Here is a 16,071-nt window from a genome sequence, read left to right as displayed (position 1 = left end):
CTTGGAAGCTGAGGTCCATAGAGGAAAAGGGACATGCCCACAGCTGCATAGAGCATGAGCAGGGGAGCTTGGATGGGAGCCGAGGACTTCTAGGCCCTGCCTCATCTTCCAGGCCACCTGGGGGGGAAGTTCGTGTGTGTGGAGAGAAGGGCTTTTCATTCAGGAAGGCTCCAAGCCACTGTGAGGGCTCCGGCCCTCTGACTCTCTGCGGGAATATATTTCTTCCATGGTCTGCGCTTGTAAGCCCTTGACCACTCTGCAGGACAGGAACTAGAGGCCACTCACTGGCTGGGCAGTCTTGGGTGAATCACTTGCCCTGTCTGAATCTCAGATAGGAAGAGCCCAGAAGCAACGTATATTGATCAAACTACATTGACTGAGGACTTCCTGTTCTAAGCACCTTATATATATTCGCTTCCTAGTAACTGGCCGCAGTAAGGGATCAATAAACATTAGCTGAATGAGTGAATCGGCTCTTACACTACACTGCCCAAGGTAGTCTGTTAGCTTCATATTAAAATGAGGAAGCTAAGGCCCAGCCAGGTTTGGGGACTCCCCAAGGTGACATTGCTAATAAACAACAAATCTAGGATTCAAATTCAGACCCATTTGACACTAGAGCCAAATTTCTTGAGTTTTTTTTTTTTTTTTTTCTGAGACGGAGTCTCACACTGTCACCTGAGCTGGAGTGCAGTGGTGCGATCTCGGTTCACTGCAATCTCTGCCTCCCAGGTTCAAGCAATTCTCCTGCCTCAGCCTCCTGAGTAGCTGGGATTCCAGGCACCCGCTACCACGCCCACTAATTTTTTGTATTTTTTAGTAGAGATGGGGTTTCACCATGTTGACCAGGCTGGTCTTGAACTCCTGACCTCGTGATTCACCCGTCTCAGCCTCCCAAAGTGCTGGGATTACAGGCGTGAACCACCGCGCCCAGCCCAAAGTTCTTGACTTCTAAATTTACAAATCAGTTTATCTATTGCTTTGTGGCATCTAACGACCATCATTTTATTCTGCTCAGGGATTCGATGGGTAAGGAATTGGGACAGAGCGGGCAAGGGTACCTGCCCTCTGCTCCGTGATGTCTGGGGTGTCACCTGGGAAGACTGAACGGCTGGGGGTGACTTCTTGCTGGGGACTGGAGTCATCTGTCTGGAAGTTTCTCTACTCATGTGCCTGACACCTACACTAAAACAATTCAAGGGTGAGGTTCGGCTCAGGCTGTCGACTGGGGCACCTGCATGTGACCTGGCACTTGGCCTGAGCTTCTCAATGTAGCAACCCATTCCAAGGAGCAAGCAGAGAGTGAGAGAGGCAGGTGGGATCAGCTTGGTCACTATGACCAGACGGAGAAGTCTCATCACTTGACCTCTGCTGTGTTCTCTTAGCTGAAGCTGTCACAGCCTGACAGATTCAAGGGGAGGAGACACAGGCCCCACCTCCCCATGGGAGAACTGTGAAAGAATGTTGGGCCATACATGGTATCCGCTACAACTACGATATTCCAGGCAGTGTTCTAGGCACTGGGAAGACAGCAGGGAATAGAGAAGCCAAGAAAGAAATAGTTCCAATAGAAATGAATGTGTTATAGAAAAGCAAAGAGCAGAGACTTAATCCAGGTTAGGGATGAGAAAAGTTGTGTTTGAGGAAGTGACTTTGAGTCTGAGATCTGAAGGGTGGTTAGCAGACAAGGGAGGGACATTCCAGGCAGAGGGAAGAAGGAGGTATGTGAGACGAGGCTAGAAGCATAGGCAGGTCAGCCCAATGCCTTTGTAAGGCATTTGGATTTTATCCTCAGTGTCCTGGGATACCATGAGGATTCCTAGATGCAGTGAAAGGCCAGTTCTGGGAGCTTGGAAGATCTTTCTGAACCAGAGAAGGATATATAGAAGAAACATAGGAAGACTGCGATGAGGCTGTGGTTCAGGCGAGAAGTGATGGTGGCTTGGGCCAGAGTGGTGGTTCAGAAGTTAGTGGATAGAAGAGTTGTATGAAAGGTAAAATTCATTAGGGGTTCATGGAATGTGGAGACACCAAAAAGGGTGTGAGGAGTGGCTCTCAGAGTGCTTGATGGAACCATTTGATGAGACAGGGAACTCTGAGAGGGGCACAGTGTCTAGAGTGGGGAAGAAAAAATGCATTCAGATTACTTCATTTACACCTGGGGCCTCCCTAAATCATCTAGTATGGCAGTGAAGTGCCCTGGCACTGGGCCTTGCAACCTGGGTTCAAATCCGAGTTTTGCCACTTGCCAATGGGATAAGTCTGGGTGAGTCCCCCAATCCTGTTGTGTCTGTTTCCTTGTTGGTAATTTGGAGACAATAGCACCCCCACATGGGACTGATGTATTAAACTGAGGCTTGGCCAGGATTGATGGCTTACATGTGGACTCCCAGCACTTTGGGAGGATCACTGGAGTCAAGGCATTTGAGGGCAGCCTGAGCAGCATAGCAAGACCTCGTCTCTACCGAAAATCAAAAATTAACTAGGCATGGTGGCATGTGCCTATAATTCTAGCTACTTGGGGGGCTGAGGTGGGAGCATTGCTTGAGCCCAAGACTTTGAGGCAGCAGTGAGCTATGATCATGCCATTGCACTTGAGACAGAGCAAGACCTTTTTCAAAAAAAAAGAAATAAACTGATGCTTGAACATGTTTGCCTCTGGGTGTGTAGTAAGTACTCGGTAAAGGTTTAAAAAACCAAATTACAACTGGAGGCCGCGCTGTATATTTAGGACCTGCGTACTTTTCTGCATGCGCTATACCTCAACGAAGCGCTGGAAACAAAACAAAGCATCAGCTGTATTTGTGAGGCTCTGAACACCTTTTGTGGATGTGTTCTCTTCCTATCGTTCTCTTCCTAGAAGAGGGGTACTCACCGCCATGCTGCAAAATGCAATGTTGGAACAATGACACCTTCAGCACTGTGGGTGTTTCATTTTGTTTCTGTTCTTTCCTGTGCCCCTCTCTGACCTCCTCAGAATGTTCTTCCAAAGAAATAATTGCTGCCCCCTCACTGCTTAGCTATCAAATGGTGACAGTGTTGACAATTTTGCTTGGGTTTAGTCGCTGCAGTTTTCAAATTGTCACGAAAACACACAGATGTCGGTAATTTCAAAGTGAATCGCAAAGCAACCAAGGAAACGGAGCTGTGCCCCCAGCATGGGGTGCCAAACAGATTCGCAGGAGGCACTGACTAGTAGTTTTCTCAAAAAGCATAAATAGAGCGGAACAGCCAATTTTATAATTAACTGGGACTTGGTCTCCAGTGAAGCTTCTGCTCTGTGCAAATGCCGGAGCTGTTGCCAGGAGGTTGCGCCATGTCCCTTCCTTCAGGCTGTGGCCGACTGGAGGTTTCTTTGCTTTACCACATTTTGAGTCTGTTTCAGGTTGGAACTGTTTAGGACTCGGAGTTGAGCTCTGTGTGGGCAGGCTGCCTGGGAGGAAGCCACAAGCCGGGGTCTATGGTAAAATCCTGGCAGGACAGGCCATGGGCAGAAAGAACATGGGTCCCTCATTCAAACATTGTTAAGAATTTTGAGATGGTGACAGCAGAGCTCTGAACCAAGTGTGGGCTGCTTCCGAACCTGGGCCCTGTGTGACTGCACAGGTCGCACATCCATGGAGCCAGCCCTAGGTCCTAGATTACACCTCCAGAAACGGACGGGACAACAGTGAGTGAAGTTATAGGCTGAGGGCAAAATACGCCTTCAGGGACTCCAGGGGATGGGATCCCACAAGAGGGGGGCTAAGCAGGCAGCAGAGGTAAAGTCAAAACAAACAAACATCCAATAAAATAGTCCTTTTTTAGAGGTCATGCGGCAAGAGTTCACAAACCCTCTGATTCAGCAATTCTGCTTCTAGGATTCTCTGTACAAAGGAGCAAAGGTAACAGATGGTATTGTTTGTGATATTGATGAATAGATAAAACCCAAACCTCCATCAAAAGGAGATCGGGGTATTTCAAGTAAACGCACTGTGTGGGGGACCCGCCTGTGAGCATCCAGCTCCTCAGTAAAGAGCTATCAAATGCTTAGTGCGCATGGGACTCTTGTGGGGCTGGTGGAGGACTTGAGTTCTGGGTCTTGGCTGACATGAGCCCAAAACAGTATCTCCTGAGTGAAGAAGAGAGTGCCTGCCTTTAGGTTAAATACGCCAGGGGAGAGATATGAGATGTCTGCACACCAAGGTGTTAGCACGGAAAATGTGGTCGCAGTCGCAGGAGAATGATTGATTTTCTACTTTGCTCATTTCTGCATTGCTGGGAATTTTTACAATAACTGCATATTGATTTTATAACAGAAAATATAGCTAACAAAAATCTGTTTTAAGGCCGGGCTCACTGGCTCATTCCTGTAATCCCAGTACTTTAGGAGGCCAAGGGAGGCGGATTGCTTGAGCCCAGGAGTTCGAGAACAGCCTGGGTAACATGGCAAAAACCCTGTCTCTACAAAAAATGCAAAAATTAGCCAGGCATGGTTGTGTGTGTCTGTAGTCCCAGCTACTCAAGAGTCTTGAGGTAGGAGGATGGCTTGAGCCTGGGAGGCGGAGGTTGCCATGAGTCATATCGCGCCACTGCACTCCAGCCTGGGCCATAGAACCAGACCTTGTCTCAAAAAACAAAAACAAACAAACAAACAAACAAAAAAAACACAGAAAAGCATATATGTATGTATTTTTTAAAAAAGCAGCATGTGGATGACTTTTCCTTTTTAATCCAAATGAGTCTTGTTTTTTTAAAAGGACTGTTCAAACCACCTATGTTTATTGGTTTTCTTTGCCTTTTGTTTGTTTCCACATGGGAGCTTAAATATCTATAGAACTTGCAGAATATACACTTTTCCTACTTAAGGAAACTGGGGAAATGGATTTCTTCCCTCTCTTCTGGCAGGGGTAGTTTATGGTCTATTTGCTGGCCCGTGTCAGGGTCTAGATGACTCCAGTGTAGTATTTTTGCCATTATGACCAGCCCCACCGTTTCTCAAGGATTTGGGCCAGCAACAGAGGCATTTTGTCCCTAAGCTCATCTGAAGTCCTGGACTTCATTTATATGGACCAGGAGACTTGCACTGTCTTACTCTGAGATTCGTTGATTGCATGAAGCAGAAATTCATTGATCGTAGCTTGGGAAGAAGAGGGGCATTAAAGGGAAGGATGTGGGAATGGGGGCTCTAGGGTAAACCACACAGCCTGGATCATGAGAAGCTGCAAGTGGGACCTGGAAAATCAAGCTTAGGTTACCCCACATCCCTCCATGGCTGCAGAGGGTCTCCTCTCAGCTTCTCTTGGAAGACTGGCCACTCCAGTCCCTCCAGCCCCACACGGCTTCCAGTTCACATGCCTGATACTGACCCCTCTGCCCTTGGTTGAACACCTTGAGAGAATGAGACTAACTCCGTGATGTATAGTGCCTCTGTGATCGGGTACTTGCTCTGTTCAAAGCTGGCTGGGAGAGGGGAGGAGATGAGGTGCCCTGTGATACAAACAGGAAAACCAGGGCTTGGCAGCCAGACTCACAAAGGAGGAGGTGTGAGGGAAGGAGATAGGAGACTCTCTGGGTAAAAATTCGGTGAGATCCGTGAGACACTGCCCTGTCATTTCCTCGCCTGTCTTGGTGTTTAATCCCCTCTCAGGAATGCTGCATTTACCGTACGTATGTCCAAGACTGTTCGCCTTCACCAAGAAGGTGGAAGCAAGCAAAGCAGTCTGGCCCTGCTCTGTCCCCTGCAGCACTGCTGGTTTGCAAGGATCCCACAGGGGTGATGGGTCACCAGTCGATTTGCTGAGATCACCCTGAGAAACGTGCCTGGGAAGCTTGCTTAGCCCCCAGGGGCCCCAGGCTGATTTCTGGAGAGCCACAAGCCCCAGCACAACCCCCATCATGAGCAGAGACTTGCTGACCTCCCTGCACCTTCCCCACTTGCTACAGCTCTGGCCCCTCCTCAGGCCGAATGAATCAGCTTCCCCAGAAGAATCCCCTGCAACCACGCCCTGCCGGCTGTTCCCACTCCCGGCTGTCCTCGGCGGAGAGCTCCAGCATGGATGGCTTTTGGATGGAGGTGGAACGGATCCAACAAAGAGATGAGCTGAGGGAAGAGGACAGTGGCGGGAATGAAGGCCAGCTTCCAGAGGGTGAGGGATCCCGGCGGGGGCCTGTAGGGGTGGTGGGAGGGCTTGATTCCAGGCAGAGAAATGTGAGAGGATCCAGATATGAACCAGAACATGACAGCATTTTCTCTGTTGCCTGGACTGGTGCAGTATCCTCTTCACTGCTCTCCCTGCTTCACCCGTGCTCCTTACTGTCTGTTCTCCATGCCATAGTCAAGACGATCTTTCAGTAAAGTTAATTAGATTATGTCCCTCCTTAGAGTGAGTCCTTCAGGAAATATTTTTTGAGTCCGTATTATGTGCCAGACATTGTTTAGGCACTGGGGATACAACAGTGAATATAAAACAGTCTCCTATCTACAGAGCTAATGTTCTAGGGAAATTCTAAGCCCTCTGCTCAAAATCCTCAAATATCTCTCCATCTATCTCAGAGTAATAGACAATTATGTGTCCCTATTATCTACTACTATGTAACAAACCACCTCAAGCTCAGCAGCATAATGCAACAATAATCAATTATTATGACTATTATTATACTTCACTGTTGGAGGGGTTGAGTGGGCTCAGCTAGGCTGTTCTTGCTCAGAGCCTCTTATGCAGTTACAATCAAATGGTGGCTGGGGCTGGAGTCATCTCAAAAGATTTCTCACCTATGTGCCTGGTGGTGGATGTGACCTTCAGGGGGCCTCATCTGGGAGTATCATCTGGGATTATCATCTGGAATATCTGCATGAGGGCTCCACATGTGGCCTGGGCTTCCTCACAGCATGGCAGCTAGGTTCCAAGCACAAGACCAAGAGAGAGAGCTGGGTAGAAGCTGTTTTGCTGCTTATGACCCAGCTTTAGAAGAAAGACAGCATTGCTTCTGCTGCATTCTGTTATCCTGCATGCAGCTATGTTCAAGAGGAGGGGAATTAGACTCCACCCCTTGGTGGGGTGAGAGTCAAAGAATTTGGAGACACGTAATAAAGCCACCAGATCATAACTTACCAGGCTTTACATAATTGACTTCGGGCCTCCTCCCTGGCTCTTCTCCTCCCACCCTGACTTGCTGTCACTCTACTTCTGTCCTCGGGCCTCCTTGCTGGTCCTTGACCCTAAAAGCACTTTCCTGCCTCCCATCCTTTGTCCTCACTGCTCCCTTGGCCTAAAATGCTCTTGCCCCAGGCATCTGCACGGCTTGTTCTCTCCAGTCAGGACTGGGCTCAAACGTTACCTCCTCAGAGAGTTCTTCATCAGCTTCCCTACATAAAATAGCACCTCTGCCCCATCACTCTCCAGCTCCTGCCCTGCTCTATTCGTTGCTACAGCGATGATCACTGCCTGACTTTACCTAGTGCACTTCACTGTGTATGTGCCTGTGACCCCCACTAGAATGTAACTTCCATGAGGCCAGGGACATCATCGGCCCTTTTCACTGCTGTGTCCACAGTGCCTGGAAAAGAGCCAAGCACATTCCCGTCCTCCATCCTTACCTGTTCAGCAGATGAGGGAATGAAAGGGCTCCACATGGAACCCTTCCTGGTTTGGCATGTAATTCAGCTGGGCTTGCCCCGATTGGCAAAACAGACGATGCGGTGATGCAGACCTCTTAAGGGCCTAATAGTCACATGCAGTGCCTCCAACTGTGAATGTAAAAAAATCCCTGGTTATACTAGAAGTGGTTTCAGGAGATGCCCTGCATAGGAGGTCCTCCATGTGGCCTCTCTGGCATCTAATTTCCAACAATGCACAGGGAGTGGAGTCAGATAGGGTCAGAGAGAAGCCACTTTGAGCAACTAAACAAACACAGGAGCTGTTTTAGACTCACAGGGCTGAGGGATCCTGAGTGGCATTGAGCCAAGATTGTTTTTGTTTTGTTTTGTTTCCTTTCTTTTCTTTTTATTTATTTAATTTTTGAGACAGAGTTTCACTCTGTCACCCAGGCTAGGGTGCAGTGGTACAATCTCGGCCCACTGCAACCTCCACCTCCCTCCTGGGTTTAAGCGATTCTCCTGCCTCAGCCTCCCAAGTAATTGGGACTACTGGCATTTACCAGCACACCCGTCTAATTTTTGTATTTTTAGTAGAGATGGGGTTTCGCCATGTTGGCCAGGCTGGTCTTGAACTCCTGATCTCAGGTGATCTGCCCACCTTGGCCTTCCAAAGTGCTGGGATTACAGGCATGAGCCACCGTGCCCGGCCATCTTTTCTTTTTGTTCAGACACCAACTTGAACCAGAGGGATTGTTAATAACTTATTTTTCCCATCAATGTCTATTCACGGCAGGTGATGTTGGATGCTCCATTTATGGTAGGGATCTTGTTTCCTTTTAAAATAGATTTGTTTAAGTAAAAAATGTAGCCCAAGATTAAGGGGATATATTTGGTAAGGAATTTTACAGGGATAATTAGATAGAGATGAAAATTATAAAGGTGGTAGGTGAATGCTTACATTTCAAGACACAGTGGCTCATTGAAAGGATTCTGTACAAACAAAAAAACGTCTGGTATTGTGATAGAATCAGTACCTCCACCAGCCAGCACAAGTCAGGAATGGACCCACAACGTTGCAGCTGCCCTGGAGGCATCTGTTCTGGTTCCAAAGTGCAGGGAAAATGTTGGGGGAAGACTTGGATTATTTGCAAAACCCAGGCTGCCATAAAAGCAGTTTGGTTTGAGTTTTAAAAACAATTATTACTTTGTTGACTAACTTGGTCAACACTGGGTACAACTGTACACCCTACCAATCCTCTCGCACATGTGTTCAACTTCCAGTACGAGCTCTTAAGCATTTCCCCCATAAGGCCAGTGTTTCTCAAGTGTGATCTGGAGAACCTATTGCATTAGAATAATCTGAGGAAGACATTCCAAGTGCAGATTATCAGGCGTGAGGCCTGAACTCCTGGAGCAGAATCCCTGGAGGTAGGACCCGAGATCCTGAAGTCTTAACACACCGTCCCATTCCAACTGATGGTTTTGCTATGGGACTATGACAGTTTCCTTAGGAAGCATAGCTGAGGGGACAATTCCAACACAAATAAGGTCTTGAATATGGAGGACTTCCCAAAGGGACATCAACACCCAGCACCAACTTCCCAACGGGACACCGTGTGACCCTGTAGTGGTCTCTGCCAGATTTTGGAGAAGTGGGTTCATTACTTTGGAGAGAAGTGGGTCCAAAATCAGAACACGCAGGGCCCTTCAGCCAGCTCTGTTTTCCAGGGATCGCTATGTTATGGGTTGACATCCATACACTGACTAATGCCATCAGTACCCCCTACCCCGCCCCCAATTCTCAGAAGGCTCATTAGATCTTCTCCCCCAAAGAGTCTGGTTGGTGTTAATAGGTCTCATGATCAGATATGCAGAAACTCCTGTGTCCAGGTAAGTGTGTGCTTCTATGCAGAACTTTGGTTACCATGTGTGGCTGAGTGCAGAGCTGTGTGTGTTCATCTGGGTTCTACTTCCATTGGCAGAAGGGGAAGCCGAATCCCAGTGGCTGCAGGACACAGGCCTGTTGGGCCTCCTTGGTGGCCTGGGCTTGGACAGCGATCACAAGGAGCTCCTGTCCACCCTGACACAGACCCAGGTGGCCGCTGTGTGCCGCCGGCTGGACATCTATGCTCGCTCAGTGCGAAGACAACACAAGACACCTGCCAGGGATGTCAGGGACGTCTTCGGGGTCTTCAATTCAGCGGTAAGTGGCATATGGGTCATCGCAGGCCCTGTCTGACTGGGATCTCTGTGCTGCCACCACAGCCTGAGAGATGCAGTGATCCTGCTGAAGGGCTGTGTTGGTATGTGTGTGTGTGTGTGTGTTGGTGTGTGGGTGCTGGTATGTGTGTTGGTGTGTGTGTTGTGTGTTGGTGTGTGTGTTGATGTGTGTTGGTGTGTGTGTTGGAATATGTGTGTGTTAGTGTGTGCGTGTTGATGTGTGTGTTGGGGTGTGTTGATGTGTGTTGGTGTATGTGCTTTGGTATGTGTGTTGGAATATATGTGTATTAGTGTGTGTGTATTGGTGTGTGTTGATGTGTGTTGGGGTGTGCGTATTGATGTGTGTGTGTTGATGTGTGTGTTGCTATGTGTGTTGATGTGTGTGTTGGTGTGTGTTGGTGTCTGAGTGTTGGTGTGTATGTTGGGGTATGTGTGCATGTGTGTTGGGGTATGTGTGTTGGGGGTGTGTGTGTTGGGATGTGTGTGTTGGGGTGTGTGTTGGGGGTGTGTGTGTTGGGGTGTGTGTGTTGATGTGTGTGTTGGTGTGTGTGTTTTGGGGTGTGTGTGTTGGTGTGTGTGTGTGTGTTGGTGTTTGTGTGTATTGGGGTGTGTGGGGGTGTGTGTTGGTGTGTGTGTTGGTGTGTGTGTATTTAGAGTGCATTGGCTTGCACACATATGTCTCCCTGCCTTCCACTATGTCCCTACATTGCATGTAGGTCTTTACCTCCCATGCATGCCACTGCGTATATGCCTGTTGCCACTGTGTGTCCTTGGGTGAGCCTGAAAGCCTAGGTTCTTCCTATATAATTGTTATCGATGCAGGGCAGGCAAGCCCCAAAACTGGGGATTAGCTGTGGAAGCTTTTGGTTTCACTCAGGAAAGAATTCAAGAGTGAGCTGGTGGTAGAAGAAAACAATTTTATGGAGGCGGCAGTGATACAGTAGTGTGACTGCTGCTGCAGAGCAGGGCCACCTATAGGCAGTGTGTGCAGAGCAGCAGCTCAGGGGCAGGACCACCCTATAGGCAGTGTGTGCAGAGCAGCAGCTCAGGGGCAGGGCCAGCTCATAGGCAGTATGTGCAGAGCAGCAGTTCAGGAGCAGTTCTGCCTTTTAATTAAATGCAAATTAAGGAGTGAGTTATTCAGAAATTTCTAGAAAAGGGGCAGTAATTTCCAGGTGTTGCCATGGCAATGGTAAACTGTCATGGTACTGTGGGCATGTCTTATGGAGAGGTGTTTTTGCCTATTCCCTGTTTCAGCCAAAGTCCCACCTCCTACCTCATTAGCAGTACAAAATCCTTTTTTTTTTTTTTTTGCGACTGAGTCTTGCTCTGTCGCCCAGGCTGGAGTGCAGTGGCGCGATCTCGGCTCACTGCAAGCTCCACCTCCCAGGTTCACGCCATTCTCCTGCCTCAGCCTCCCGAGTAGCTGGGACTACAGGCGCCCGCCACCTCGCCCGGCTAATTTTTTGTATTTTAGTAGAGACCGGGTTTCATCATGTTAGCCAGGATGGTCTCTATCTCCTGACCTCGTGATCCGCCCGCCTCGGCCTCCCAAAGCGCTGGGATTACAGGCGTGAGCCAAGGTACCCGGCCGGCACAAAATATTTTTTATTGTCACTGTGTATCCTGCTGACACTTGAAGCCTGATAGGTTGTGGGCATCATCTCTCTTGGAGCACCTCTGAAGTGGCATAACAGTGATTAAAACCACAGGCATTGGAGCCAGCCAGACTTGGGCCCCAGTGCCCATTCCCAAATTAGCAGCTGTGGGACCTTGGGCAAGTAACTCAGCCTCTCTGGGCTTCAGCGGCTCGTCTGTGAAAAGGGGCTGTGGGTGGCTCCTGTCTCCCGGGGTTGTGTAAGCCTTGTCGGCTTCCCACGTGAGTAATTGGGCACTGTCTGTAATTTGCATAGAAAATGTCATCAGAGAATGGGGACTCCGGTATGAAGGGGACCCAGCTCAGTTCCGGGGCCTCTAAGTCTCCTCCAGGTAAGTGATCGTCATTCTCCAGGGCCCTGAGAATCGTCCAGGCTACATAAAGGGCTGCTCTCCCAGCATTTCCCACTTCCTGCTGACTCCCTGCCTTCCCTGCTCAAGGGCAGTAGGGAGGGGAACCCTGAGGGGACAGGTTGGGCCCTTAAGTGAGTTGTTGCCATCAGGCCCATGGGCCTCAAGATGGGAAAAATCTCTTCCTGGGCAATTGGCCTTATCTAGGAAATCACTTCCTGGGGCAGTGAGGGTCTTAGCTATCATTTCCTGGGGGTAAGGGGCCATAGCTAGGAAATCACTTCCTGGGCAGTGAGCCTGAGCCCTAAACCTAATTATTTGATCCTGGGGCTTTGAACTTGAGTTGCGAGATCACTTCTTAGGACTAAGGGCCTAAGTTCTGAACCCAAGCACTTGCTTCCTGGCAGCCACTTCTCACTGCCTTTCTGCTTTGTTTCCCCTGCAGCAGCAGAGCCTGGGGGGCCGCAGGAGCAGGCTGGGAGGGAAGAAGCCTTCAACATGGACTCTGCCTACTCAGAACAAGCTGCGGTGCTCCTGCAGAAGAGCAGGCCATCCCAGGGAGGCACCTCTGCCTGGGGCAAGTGTTCCCTGCCGGTGAGGATGCTGTCCACGGGGCTGGTGGCTAGGTCCCCCGTGCTCAGGCACCAGCACCTGTCTCTTCACACCTTGCACACTGACAGGCACCCAGCACAAAAGTTGTCCAATCATTCATTCATTTAATTCATACCACAAATATTTACAGAGTAACCGCTGGGTGTCAAGACTGGGGAGCAGGGTGCTTACAGTCTAACAGTCCTGTCAGTTTTTATCTTTGTTTTTATCCTTAGAAAGCCCTTCCTCCTCCAGCAAGCTCATAACTGTCCATCAACATGTTTTTCTAGTTACTTTTAAAATTAATGTTAGTGCCTGGAGTGACAGAGAGAGACCCAACATTTTAGTTCTGTTCTTTCCTCCCCCCCCTTCCCTCCTCCTCTTTCTTTCTTTCTCTTTCTTTCTTTCTTTCTTTCTTTCTTTCTTTCTTTCTTTCTTTCTTTCTTTCTTTCTTTCTTTCTTTCTTCTCTCTCTCTTTCTTCTTTCTTTCTTTCTTTCTTTTTCTTTCTTCTTTCTCCTTCCTTCCTTCCTTCCTTCCTTCCTTCCTTCCTTCCTTCCTTCCTTCCTTCCTTCCTTCCTTCCTTCCTTCCTTCCTTCCTTCCTTTTCTTCCTTCCTTCCCTCCCTCCCTCCTTCCTTTTCTTCTTCCTTTCTTTCCTTCTTTCCTTCTTTTTTTTCTTTGAGACAAGGTCTCACTCTGTCACCCAGGCGGGAGTGCAGTGGTGCCATCTCAGCTCACTGCAGCCTCAACCTCTCAGGCTCAAGCTATCCTTACACCTCAGCCTCTCAAGTAGCTAGGACTACAGTTGCATGCCACCATGCCCAGCTAAGTTTTAAACACTTTTTAGAGTTAGGTTCTTTATACATTGCCCAGGCTGGTCTCAAACTCCTGGGCTCAAGCAATCCTCCAGCCTTAGCCTCCCAAAGTGCTGGGATTACAGGTGTGAGCCACTGCACCTGGCCGTTCTTTTTTCCAAAATAATCAGTTATCTCAGCATAGTTCCTTCCAAATAGGATGTAATCATTGATGGTTAGGTTTTTAAAGATTGAACTATAACTCGCTGTAAAGTGCACAGATATTTACCATGTACAGCTTGGTGTGTATGCCTGTGTAAACACCACAAATCAGTACAGAAGCTTCCTCCCTTGCTTGATGACTTATAATACAGGGGAAAAAAAAAAGAAAGAGAGAAGCTTCCTACCCCACCTGAGCTCCCCCATGTCCTTCCCTGGTAATTCCTTTCCCTGCAGAATAACCACTATTCTTACTTCTCTCATGGAGTAAATACAGTCTTTCACAGTCCTGCTATTACTAAAGGAAGTATTTCTTCTTTGACCACGTGATGATGCAGTTGATGCAATCTTAGGTAACATTTTACTGAGGGCTGCCCTGGCCCAGGACATTGTTCCCAAGGCTTCTAGTGCCCTCATTGCTCCCTGACTGTATGATATAAAAAAAGAGAAATAGGGTCGGGCACAGTGGCTCACGCCTGTAATCCCAGCAATTTGGGAGACCAAGGCGAGAGGATTGCTTGAGTCTAGGAGTTTGAGACCAGCTTGGGCAACATGACAATACCGCATCTCTACAAAAAATTTTTGAAATAGCCAGGCATGATGGTACAGGCCTGTAGTCTTAGCCACTTGGGAGGCTGAGGCAGGAGGATCACTTGCACCTGGAGGTTGAAGCTACAGTGAGCTATGACTGTACCACTGCTCTCCAGCCTAGGCCACAGAGTAAGACCCTGTCTCAAAAAAAAAAAAAAAAAAAAAAAAAAAAGAGAGAAGTGGCATATGTTAGTCTGTTTTCACACTGCTGATAAAGACATGAAAGAGGTTTAATGGACTTAAGTTCCACATGGCTGTGGAGGCCTCACAATCATGGTGGAAAGGCATGTCTTACATGGTGGCAGACAAGAGAAGAGAGCTTGTGCAGGGAATCTCCCCTTTTTAAAACCATCAGATCTCGTGAGACTTACTCACTATCACGAGAACAGCCCGGGAAAGACCTGCCCCCATGATTCAGTTACCTCCACAGGGCCCCTCCCACAACACATGGGAATTCAAGATGAGATTTGGTGGGGGACATAGCCAGACCATATCGTGGTGCTCAGAGAGGAGAAGTGACAGAATTGGCTCCCACAAAGGCCAGGACAGGAACTCCTGGCAGCCTGACCCCGGAGCCTTCCCAGCTGACTACCACACTCTACTGCTTAGGACACCAGCCCCACCCCTGCAGTAGCCTCTATTCCAATGTGAGAGTACTTCCACTCGTTCAGATGGAATTTTCTTAGGTCCGCAGCAAGTTGCAAAAACAGAACTCCCACGTACTCTACACCTAGTTTCTCTTAGTAATAATATTTTCCATTAGTGATAGTACATCAAATAACGTTTATATGTATTTATTTATTTTAATTTTTTTTTTTGAAACAGAGTCTCACTCTGTTGCCCAGGCTGGAGTGCAGTGGCAAAACCTCAGCTCACTACAACCTCTACCCCCGACATTCAAGTCATTCTCATGCCTCTGCCTCCCGAGTAGCTGTGACTACAGACATGTGCTACCACATCCAGCTAATGTTTGTAGTTTTAGTAGAGACAGGATTTCACCATGTTGGCCAGGCTGGTCTCGAACTCCTGACCTCAGGTCATCTGCCTACCTCAGCCTCCCAAAGTGTTAGGATTACAGGCGTGAGCCACTGCACCTGGCCTAAATTTTTTTTTTTTTTTTTTTTTTGAGACAGAGTCTCGCTCTATTGCCTAGGCTGGAGTGCAGTGGTACAATCTCGGCTCACTGCAAGCTCTGCCTCCTGGGTTCATGCCATTCTCCTGCCTCAGCCCCCAAGTAACTGGGACTACAGGCACCCACCACCATGCCTGGCTAATTTTTTGTATATTTAGTAGAGACAGGGTTTCACCATATTAGCCAGGATGGTCCTGATCTCCTGACCTTGTGATCCACCCACCTCACCCTCCCAAAGTGCTGGGATTACAGGCGTGAGCCACTGTGCCTGGCCTAAAATTTTTTAATAATGGGTTTCTATTTCTAAAACATCAGAGATAATTAATATTCAACATTATCTTGTCTTTTTCTTTGACAGTGTTTCTCCATTAAATTATGAATGATGATAATAATTAATCATGCTAAAGGGCCAAGCATGGTGACGCACACCTGTAATGCCAGCACTTTGGAAGGCCGAGGTGGGAGGATCACTTGAGGCCAGAAATTTGAGACCAGCCTGGGCAACATAGCAAGACCCCATCTCTAAAAAAATTTTTTTAAATAATTGGTTGTGGGCCAGGCATGGTGGCTCATGCCTGTAATCCCAGCACTTTGGGAGGCCGAGGCAAGTGGATTACTTGAGGTCAGGAGTTTGAGACCAGCTGGGCTAACATGGTGAAACCCCAGACCTACTAAAAATACAAAAGTTAACTGGGTGTGGGGGTGCACAACTATAATCCCAGCTACTTGGGAGGCTGAGGCAGGAGAATTGCTTGAACCTGGGAGACAGAGATTGTAGTGAGCAGAGATCATGCCACTGCGCTCCAGCCTGTGTGGCAGATTGAGACTCCGTCTCAAAAAAAAAAAAAAAAAAAAAAGTTGGGTGTGGTGGTGTGTGCCTGTAATCTTAGCTACTCAGGAGGCTAGGGCAGGAGGATCACTTGAGCCCAGGAGTTCAAG

The 16,071-nt window shown here is 48.4% G+C and overlaps 1 protein-coding gene across 1 annotated transcript in view; it reads left to right on the top strand.

The window, feature by feature from the left end:
• Positions 1-16,071, top strand: part of LOC105496334 (Rho GTPase activating protein 40) — a 49,611-nt gene that overhangs the window by 16,058 nt on the left and 17,482 nt on the right. Inside the window, exons 2-5 of the mRNA XM_011766682.3 lie at positions 5,926-6,128; positions 9,562-9,782; positions 11,713-11,788; positions 12,252-12,400. Coding sequence (XP_011764984.2) covers positions 5,926-6,128; positions 9,562-9,782; positions 11,713-11,788; positions 12,252-12,400 — 649 coding nt within the window. The remainder of the gene's footprint in view (positions 1-5,925; positions 6,129-9,561; positions 9,783-11,712; positions 11,789-12,251; positions 12,401-16,071) is intronic.

Source organism: Macaca nemestrina, chromosome 15 (genome assembly GCF_043159975.1).
Source record: "Macaca nemestrina isolate mMacNem1 chromosome 15, mMacNem.hap1, whole genome shotgun sequence".
Taxonomy (NCBI): Eukaryota; Metazoa; Chordata; class Mammalia; order Primates; family Cercopithecidae; genus Macaca; species Macaca nemestrina.
The sequence above is the reverse complement of the archived record's forward strand: the minus strand, read 5'-3'. Positions and strand labels throughout refer to the sequence as shown.